Here is a 10213-nt window from a genome sequence, read left to right on the forward strand (position 1 = left end):
GCCTTTTGTGCCAAGCCCTGAGGTGGGGGCGAGAAGTGGGAAACCTGCTAGAGTCGGTCAAACTTTTCAGAGCCAGGCTTTTCCTTAAATAGCGACCCGAACAGTCATAGTCTGGGCCCTCGGTTCACAAACAGGTCCGTAACCTAGGGAGCAACTTTCCATAGCGTCTGGAAACGCGAGGCTCTCAGCCCAACCGCTCACAAGGGTAATTAATGATGCATCCAATGCTCTAAGCTTGTTTGGAGCCAAAGACTCTATAATCAATGCTGGAGAGTTAACGCCGATGGTGTTGTTTATCAAACCGCGCCCTACATGAAGGAAGCGAGGGGGAGGGGTCTGTGGATAAGGTGGTGATTGACAAAGGGGGAGCGCCAGGCTTGCGGCCACCCACGCGCGCCACCACACGTCTCCACCCACCTGACGGAACCGCCTGAGCGCGCTCCCAGCAACCGCGACTCTCGCTGCGTTTGTGCCGCCACGTCACGGCCTCCGGCGCTTCTCATTGGGCGAGCTCATCCAATCACGTGACCCCAGGATGGTGTATAAATACGGCGAGGAGACGGCGGTGGTCCGCCATTTCGTGGACGCCGGGTGAGCGAGCGCATCTGCGGACGCTGAGCCGGAGTAGGAGCGGGAAGATCCATCGGATCGTGTGGATTTGAGCCTCCGCATTTCTAACCCACGATCTCGGTGAGAGACTTGCGGGGAAAGAAGGAAAGTGGAATATAAGAACCTAGGTGGGGCCGCTCAATGGCGGCGCCAGATTGAGACAAAGAGGCGCCGCCGCCATTTTGTGACGTTCAGCACGGGGCGGCGGCGGGGGCTCCCGGTCCGTCGAAGGATGTTTCCTGGCCTTGGGAGGAGGTCTTCATACCCCATGGGGGCGTCAGGGATGATCCGGGGCTCTAGGAGAAGAGGGGGGAGCCGTAACCGAATTGCGCTCCAGGTCATGGCCTTTCGATTTTATGGCGCCTTTTTTCCCCCCCTTTGGCTCCTTGTTTTCCTGGAACAGCTCAAGGTTTTTTTCAAGTCAGTATTAGAGATTGGATCTTTTTATCCCATACGAAATGGCCTCGTAGCCACCTGTTGTTTGATGGTTTTTTTTAATTCGACTTCTTTACCGCCCGCATCTTAACCGTTCCCCCCACTCCCCCTTAAACGAACTGCTGTCTTTCAGGTTGAGTTGCAGTGTTCTTAAGGTTACTTCCCATTCATAGGCCTGAAACCGGTCGCGGAAGAGTGTTTTAAAAATCGATTTTCACAGGGTGGGGTCAAGGCAGAGGGGATGTGTCTGGACTTGGTCTTTTGATTAGATAAACTTAAGAGAAAAACGTGGTGTGCACGAAAAGCCCGTCAGCTGAATTGAGAAGGTTGCTTTTACGTACGTGATCAAACAATTTATTGTTGGAGTGACTTTCAGTATTGAAGATTTATCAAGGAAGGACCCAAATGCAGTGAATTTTTGCATAAGAAATACCCTTTTTTGTAACCTTTTTTTTTTCCGGGGGCGGGGGGAACCTGGGTGCTCTACCACTGAATTATATATCCCCAGGTTTTTTATTTTGAGACAGTGTCTTGCTAAGTTGCCAAGGCCGTCCAGGAACTTGAGCAATGCTCCTTCCTCAGCCTCTAAAATTGCTGGGGTTGTGGCTGTAACAATTTTCTTGAGGTGAAAGTTACATAAGATTTATTTTGAAGCGGAACGATTCAGTAGTACTACTTGATACAATCAACAGTGTTTTGCAGCCATCTAGTTCCCAACCACTTCCTTGATGCCCCCAAGGAGACCTGTAGCCATTAAACAGTCGGACTCCCAGCTCCTCCCAATCGCTGACAACCACTAATCTGTCTCTGGATTTACCTGTTTTAGGTATTCCATATGCCCGGAACCATATAGAACGTGCACTTTTATTTCTGCTTTAACGTGTTTTCGAGGTTTTTCCATATCGTAGCATTTGTTAGCCCTTCGTTTGTTAAGTTATTACTGAACGACTTGTACCACATTTTGTATATTTGTTGAGCATTTGGATCGACATCTTTATGTTATTGTCAGCAGTATTCCTTGAGGTTACTTTTTTCTTTTTATGGTGTGAGGATAGAACACTTGGTTTTGTTGCTTAAGGAATTTGCACCACATACTACTTGGATGTAATGACGTGTATTAGCATTGTTCCTGTACAAAAGGAAGTTAATGTGGAATCAAGGAAGTTTTGTTGTTTAGTTAAATTTTTTTAACGGTGATAGAGATCAAAGAGATGCTTTTTTAAAAAAAAAAAACTTTATTTACTTGTATATTTATATGTGGTGCTGAGGGTGGAACCCAGTGCCTCACATGTGCTAGGAAAGAGCTCTGCCAGTGAACCACAACCCCAGCCCCAAAGGGATGCTTTCTTAAGTGAAAGAAAAATTTGAATATTAAAGCTGGTTAGGTTTTGGCTTACAAACACACTTAGGTCTAAATGTGGTGGCTTTGTTGGAACTTAATAGCTGTGGATGAATGATGGAGAGTTTTTTTAATCTTTTTTGTTTTCTTTAGTTAAAAACAATGCATTTATGCATTTTGATACATCAAACATAAATGGGGTATTTTTAGCTGTGATTTTGTACATGCCAACTGTTGTGTGAGGATTGAGGGGTGTGAGGTGTACGTATGTTTGGTGCTGGGGATGGAATCGCAGTTCCTTGTGCAGGCTAAGCGAGGTGTCTTTAACATTCAGTGATAGCCTTAGCTGGAGTTGGTAATGTAAAATGGCCAAAATGGTGTCAGCCTTATGTCTTAACTCTGTTTAAGCCTGGGAAAGGATGAAAGAGAGTGGCAAATCTTATTATTTGTTAAATTTAGTTTGAAATTAAACTAGGGAATCAAGCTCTTAACCATTTTATATATTAGGAAAATGAAGCTAGGCAGTGTGGTGCATTTGTAATTCCAGAGGCAGGAGGATGGCAAATTCAAAGCCAGCCTCAGCAACTTAGTGAGGCCCTAATAAAATATAAAAAAGGGCTGAGGATTTGGCTCAGTGGTTAAGCACCATTGGGTTCAATTTCCTATATTAAAAAAAAGAAAGAAAAATTATCGAACTAAATACTGGCTTTCATGTTTATTAACTTGGTTTTTGACTCCCTGAAAGTTTGTTTTTGAGCAGGTTTTACTAACTTTCCTAAAGGCTCTTTATTTAAAAAAAAATTTTTTTAAAGTTGTAGATGGACAATATCTTTATTTTTAATGTGGTGCTGAGGATTGAACCCAGGGCCTCACACCTGCAAGGCAAGTGCTCTACCACTGAGCTACAGCCCCAGCCATCTAAAGGCTCTTTTAAGGGTTAAATGAATTAGGTGAAATTCAACTTTCATGGTCCAGATGTGATTATTCCAAGGAGGCTTTTTGGGTTTTGTTTTTTAATTTGCTAGTTTCCTGGAGGTGTTGGTAAAAATAAGGGGGAAATTGTTATGGGGGGCCGTGCTGGTCTCAGCTTGCAAGCCCTCTGCCACTGAACTATATTCCTAGCCCAAGAAAGGGGATTTCAAGAGTTTTTATCATTTTGTAATTTTTTCTTATGATCTCTGTTTTTAACTGTAAATCATTTGTATACTTTTTTTTTTTTTTTGTTACAGAAATGCATCGTGATTCTTGTCCATTGGACTGTAAGGTTTATGTAGGTAATCTTGGAAACAATGGCAACAAGACTGAATTGGAACGGGCTTTTGGCTACTATGGACCACTCCGAAGTGTGTGGGTTGCTAGAAACCCTCCCGGCTTTGCTTTTGTTGAATTTGAAGATCCCCGAGATGCCGCTGATGCTGTCCGAGAGCTAGATGGAAGGTAATTTAAAGATTAATGTATACTAATGGTAAATTTGTTGCCTGTTTTTGTTTTGTTTTAAAGATTTTTGTGGTTTTTAGGTGACTTGAGATTCTATATTCTTTATTTAAAATTATGATTATGCAGAGGCTTATTGTACTATTTTAAGTGTTTGAGATATTTTTATTTAGGAAGTATGAACTATTTACCTTTGTTTATAGTGTCCTACTAGTTGATTGATAATAATACTTGTCAGAGTAACAGGTGTGTTGATCTTCTCTCACTTCCTGGCATTTGAAAATCAGTTCATAAAACCAAGGAAAACCATTGATCCAAAAATTCTGTTTCAAATTTTCTTGAAGCAAGTCATATTGCCTTAGATGAGATCCTTTTCTCCTTAACTGTAATCAAAAAAGAGGATCCAAGAGTTAGCTCTATAGTCATATATGAAAGGTCATTACAGGTTACATAACAGTTTTCCAGGACACATCTCTTCCCACTTACTGTTCAGATATAGTGGCTTGTTGAAACTTAATGGCTGTGGACAAATAAAATGGGAGACCTTTGTGATTGAGGGGAGAAAAATGTCCAAAATGGTTTTGTCTTGGCTTAGAGCCCTATTTACAGAGAAGGTTGGAGGAGAGTGACTAAGTTGATAATAAATAAATGCTGGGACCTACCTCCAGGGAAGAAATCACATAGGGATATAGAACTAGTTCTTTTTCCCTTTTTTTCCTTTTGGTACTGGGGATTGAACTCAGGGGCACCAACCACTGAGCCACATCCCCAGCCCTATTTTGTATTTAGAGACAAGGTCTCATTGAGTTCTTAGTGCCTCTCCATTGCTGAGGATGGCTTTGAACAGGCAATCCTCCTGCCTTAGCCTCCCAAGCCACTGGGATTTCAGGCGTGTGCCACTGTGCCCAGTTACAGAACTCGTTCTAAAAAGATAAATTCAGGAATCTTCACATTTAAATAACTATTACAAGTTAATATTGAGTTCAGTAATCACACTGGTTCTAACAAGTGGAAAAAGAAGAAAGTTGGTTTCTTGTTAATTGGTGCTTTAGAAAATCCCATTTGGTTGTTACACTTAATTTAAAATTAGACTGGGAGTCAAGCGCAGCCATTTTATACTAGTAGTTATGCCTGCTTATTTCAGCAACCTCTGGGGAGTCTCAGGCAGGAGGATCGAAAGTTCAAGGCCAGTCTCAACAATTTAGACCTTGTCTCAAAGAATGAAAAGGACTTGGGATTTAGCTCAGTAGCAGTAAAGGGCTCCTGGATTCAGTCTGCAGTGGTTAAAAAATAAGGAAAAGGAAACTAAAACTTGTTTTTGGTATTAAAAGGTCATAGACCTGCAGATAGGTTCCTTGCAAGAAGTAACTAACTGAATGTTTACTTTTCCCTGTAATAGACATCATAAAGTTAATGTCTCTGCTTTTCCATAGAACACTTTGTGGCTGCCGTGTAAGAGTGGAACTCTCGAATGGTGAAAAAAGAAGTCGAAATCGTGGCCCACCTCCGTCTTGGGGTCGTCGTCCTCGAGATGATTATCGTAGGAGGAGTCCTCCACCTCGCCGCAGGTACTTGAGAGAGAGCGTGTTTTAGAGATATCGGTGTAATGGAGTAGCTAGTAGGAGCAGGTATTTCTCCTAAAGTTTGTTGGTGGGTTGTAAACTTACTGTGAAGATTCGGAGGTTTCTACGAAACATTTGCTGGGTGTAGTTTGGGGTATGTGAGTTGTGCTGAGTGTTGGCTTTTTTGTCTGTAGGTCATTGTTCATGTTGGTAGTCAGTAACTTCTATCTTGGATCTATCTTCTAGTTCATCTTCTAGTTGCATCTTTCCAAGTCTTCCCTTATACTTCAGTTTAGGCCTTTTTCCATTTCTTGACTCCATAATGACGAACATTACATTCAACTCTAGCTCTTCACAAAAATGTGTTTTCTACTAGCACAATTGTAATATTTATCAAACAGGCAGCTGTTTTAATGTTACAACTGGTAAAGTAGAAATCATTCTGAAACTAACTTAAGTCACTGACCAATAAAGGGGGCTAAAAACGAAGTAATCCCAGTCATCTGTTCTTCAATCCCAAATAGGAGAGAATTCAGTTTTTTTATAATTGAAAATGGCATCATTCTTGGACCAGGCAGTATTGTCTGGATGCTAACTCCACATCTCCTCAAACCTCCAAAATAGTTTCTATAGGACTAAATTTACCTCTTACAGGTGAGTGAAGTCCTAGGAGATAGGAGTTCAAAATCTTGCCCCTTTTGCTATTTTGAAAAACAACACACTGTTGCCCATCATAATAAAGAGTATTTGTTAGCTAATAGATGGTTGTACTGATGGCTTGTTTTTCATTTTTTTTGTGCTTTTTGGTCCATCTATTAATAAAAATGAACCCCGTTACAGAGTCACCATCATGTCTCTTCTCACCACCCTCTGAATCTGCATTAGCCAGTCAACTAGCCCTTTCAGCGTCATGTGACCAGCGCGCCCCATTCAGCTTGGCTGGTGTCGTTTCACATGACCCAGGCTGGCCAGTCGTCAGGTTGCACCGCCCTTTGGTTCCCGAGCATGCTGTTTTCTCTCAGCCTTCTCTCCAACCTTAACCAAATCGGCAGCAGCCACCTCGACCGCCCACACATTCCTGGCCAATCAGCTCAGCTGTTTATTTACCAAATGTCTTCACAACAACTACAGCAGCAGCCTTCGGCTAACAAAAAAGCAGGAAAAATCCACAACACCCCCTTCGCCAACCAACTAAATCCAACGCAACATCTGGCAAAACCTTTTCAGCAAATTCTTCCTGGCCGTCAGTCCGGCAGCCTCACCTCACCATTTCTAGCTTGTTGAAACCCAAAACTAGTAAGTTTTTCCTGCTTATACAGTTTACTGCTGGTTAAAATAAGGAGTAAGCGGCTTAAAGTAATTCTTTTTCTGGATCAAAGGCTGGCTGTGCATAATTGAATGGTAACGTACATATATATTGCTTGAAAAAAAACTTTTAAGGGTGATAGGGAACTCATAATGTAACTAGACCTTCAAGTGGAACTTATTTGCATGTGTGAGATGCCAAACTAAAAATTTTAATATCTCTAACAGATTTTAGCTTTTCTTCCTAGCAAAAATTTGTTGAATCCTATCACCTTTAAATGGTTTTACTAACAGTTTTCAAAATTTTAAAAATTTGGGGGTGAAGTGTGGGCCAAGCTAAGGTAATTTGATAAGCCTAAACACACTCTTAAATGTGACGATCACAAATGCAGTTCTAATGTAGCACTAAGTGGCATCAATATTTACACCTATCGCGTTTTCACAAAATTACACTATCCACCTGGTACCTAAGTCTCGTTACGGACTTATAGGTTTGCATGGGTTCCAAATACTGGTTTATGGTACTGTTTTTGGAACTACTTGTGGGACTACATTTTGGTGTGGTGTTTGGGTAGTGAAGTTAGTTTGACATGAAGTTTTGCATTGGACAGATCTGCTGTGAAGCATTCTTTGTTAAAATGAATCCATGGTTGGAATACCTGCTTTTCACTTGAGCTTTTTGTTCCTTAATCCTTCTGTGCCTTTTTTTTCTTTTCTTTTTTTATTTTTGGACGATGGGTGCCAGTTCTTCGGCACATTCACTGGGCCCAACAGTGAGATTGAAAAGTTGGGAAATGCCTCACGCCATTAATAGTAACTGACAATTAGGCTAATTTTCTTGTTTCTGCTTTTAGATCTCCAAGAAGGAGAAGCTTCTCTCGCAGCCGGAGCAGGTAAATAATTTTGTCTTTAAGCCACATTTTCAGGAATGGTAGTGTTTCTCATTCCTTTGCTGTCTTCAGAATGACTTAATTAATGTGATAAACCTTGACTTTAGTGAATCAAACAGCATATAAAGCCACTGTTAAGTTGTAGTATGAGTCATCTTTGAGTTTTCAGACTTAGAAAATTGTTTCTGCTGGGTATAATTATCATAAATAAATTGCTCTAACATTCTATTCTTCTTTGGTTAGGTCCCTTTCTAGAGATAGGAGAAGAGAGAGATCACTGTCTCGGGAGAGAAATCACAAGCCATCCCGATCCTTCTCTAGGTCTCGTAGGTAAGCTGTCTAAAGACTTAAGCTGCTTAAGAACGTGCATAGTCTCTTTTAAGCCATAAGATTTTTAAGTTTTTTAAATGATGATGCTTTTGTCACTGAGGGTAACCAAATTGCAAATATCAAATTTTGTTTTTTGTTCTTGTTTTTAGCCGATCTAGGTCAAATGAAAGGAAATAGAAGACCAGTCTGCAAGAGAAGTGGTGTACAGGAAATAACTTCATTTGACAGGAGTATGTACAGAAAATTCAAGTTTTGTTTGAGACTTCATAAGCTTGGTGCATTTTTAAGATGTTTTAGCTGTTCAAATTTATTTGTCTCTTGGAACAGTGACACATATGATGTAATTCTCTATGGTTTGAAATGGATCATATGAGGCATGTAATACCAATAATTGTTACTTTACAATGTTCCCTTAAGCAAAATTGAATTTGCTTTGAACTTTAGTCTTGCATAGACTGAAAATAAACCTCTAAATCCTGCCCAGCTAAAGTGTGATGTTCTAATGTTATAGGAATAAAACTGGCAAAAAAAATCAGTTAAATTTCCTTTTTTCATAGCTGAAGTATAATACACAGGTGTAGATGAATAAGCAGTCTTTAAAAGCAGCGGTGAACACAGGGCAAGCAGGTAAAGATGATAAAATCGGCACTATTAAACTAGAGGTTTTGTAAAATTCAACTAGTCTTCACCCCTGGGCAGAGGTTGCCTAGCTGGTATAGAATCTGATAAGTTTCAAGAAAATTTACCTTTGCTTAGGTCATAATTTCTTATGTGATTGCTATATGTGAATACATAGCTATTTGTAACATTCATTATTTGTAAATTTGAGATTTTAAAATACCCATGTCCTGCCAGTTTAAGGGTACATTGTAGAGCTGAACTTTTTTGAGTTAACTGTGCAAGATTTTTTTTTCCATGCTGTCATTTGTAATATGTTTTGTGAGAATCCTTGGGATTAAAGTTTTGGTTACAAATTGTTGTTTAACTTGAAAGCCTGTTTTTCCTTGCAAACTCAAATCTGAGCTTGGTACCAAGTCCAGGTATAACATTCCTATTGGAAGCCATACTTATATTTTCTTGTAAAGTGCTTTTGAATTAATAAAATATTAGCATAATTGTATAATAGTCAGTTGAACCCACTGTTACCATTGTTCTTTTCCCATAGAAAGCAGTTGATTGCACAGCTCTTATTTTATAAGAAACACAATGGAGAGGCACTGTGGAATAGTCTTTTGAAGTGAAGGGAATTTTTGGTTGTCACCTTATTGTTAGTAGTTAAGCATATTTTGGGAGTTGAAGCCAGCCAGTTCAGGGTCCATGATATTTGGTGACTAACATTTTAAAATAAGCAGCAACCTGGCATATTGTATCTGAAGTTAAGTTACCCATAAAAATGGCTTTTATCTTTAGCATGAAAACTTCCACAAAGTTTTAAAATTTGCTTCCATTTTATAATTTGAAGTGTTGCATGGAAATTCCAAACTGATCCATCATGATGTAAAATTCACAATATGGTTCAAATGTAACAGTGCAGAATTGAATATGGAGGCATGCATAACCTTCCTCTTAGAAATCTGGAGGAGTTGTAATTTCAAATTTTTTGTGCAATTAGATTAAATCATAATGCAACAGTCTTTTGTGGCTTAGTTTCCTTAAATTTGGTCTTTGAAGATAGTTTGGATCAGATTGTACTGACTTTGTCTCCAAAGACATTGGATTGAGTACAGTCTAAAAGGGGACACTAAGATTTAGGTTCTTGGAACACAGTGGGTAGAGCGCTTGCTTGCCTAGCACATGTGAGACCCAGGTTTCAATCACCAGCACCAAACACCAAAAAATAAAAGACAAATTATTTCTAGTGGTCCTACGAACCTTTCACACAAAGAGGAGAGAATTGGTGTCAGGCTCAATAAGGAGATGAGCCTTTACACAGTTACACATGATCAAGTAAGACACTGACCTACTGGGAGCTCCAGGTTTGGACCTTTTGTCTTTTGGCATTTCTGCATGTTAAGACCTGTTCCTGTTCGGAACAAACCAGTGTATGTTGATTTTTTTTTTTTTTTTTGTTTTTGTTTTGTGGGTTTTGTTTTGGGGTTTATTTGTGTTTTTTTTTTTAAGTTTTTTTTGGGGGGGCAGTATTCAACACATAGGGTCTTACATTGAAAAGGTTTCTGTAAAACTTTGACAGACTGTGGATAGATGTGGCTAACAGAAATGATTCAGAACCTGGAATTTAACCTCCCCAAGGAGTTGTCAATTTTGTAATTATTTTTAACTAGAAACCCTAGCCAATCTTTTGACTTATA

General features: G+C 39.9%; 1 protein-coding gene across 1 annotated transcript; it reads left to right on the plus strand.

Moving 5' to 3' along the window:
* Positions 1-530: 530 nt before the first annotated feature.
* Positions 531-9538, plus strand: Srsf3 (serine and arginine rich splicing factor 3). The gene is made up of 6 exons (XM_015487654.2): positions 531-690; positions 3613-3820; positions 5251-5385; positions 7539-7577; positions 7818-7904; positions 8054-9538. The coding sequence occupies exons 2-6, from the start codon at positions 3615-3617 to the stop codon at positions 8079-8081; spliced, it is 495 nt and encodes a 164-aa protein (XP_015343140.1). The 5' UTR covers positions 531-690; positions 3613-3614; the 3' UTR covers positions 8082-9538.
* The last annotated feature ends 675 nt before the right edge of the window (positions 9539-10213 follow it).

This window comes from Marmota marmota, unplaced genomic scaffold, assembly GCF_001458135.2.
Source record: "Marmota marmota marmota unplaced genomic scaffold, marMar, whole genome shotgun sequence".
Taxonomy (NCBI): domain Eukaryota; kingdom Metazoa; phylum Chordata; class Mammalia; order Rodentia; family Sciuridae; genus Marmota; species Marmota marmota.

Coding starts and splice junctions, on each gene's coding strand:
- Srsf3 (XM_015487654.2), top strand. CDS start 3,615: ATGCATCGTGATTCTTGTCCATTGGACTGTAAGGTTTATGTAGGTAAT. Junction 5,386..7,538: donor AGTCCTCCACCTCGCCGCAG/GTACTTGAGAGA, acceptor TTCTGCTTTTAG/ATCTCCAAGAAGGAGAAGCT. Junction 7,905..8,053: donor TCCTTCTCTAGGTCTCGTAG/GTAAGCTGTCTA, acceptor TCTTGTTTTTAG/CCGATCTAGGTCAAATGAAA.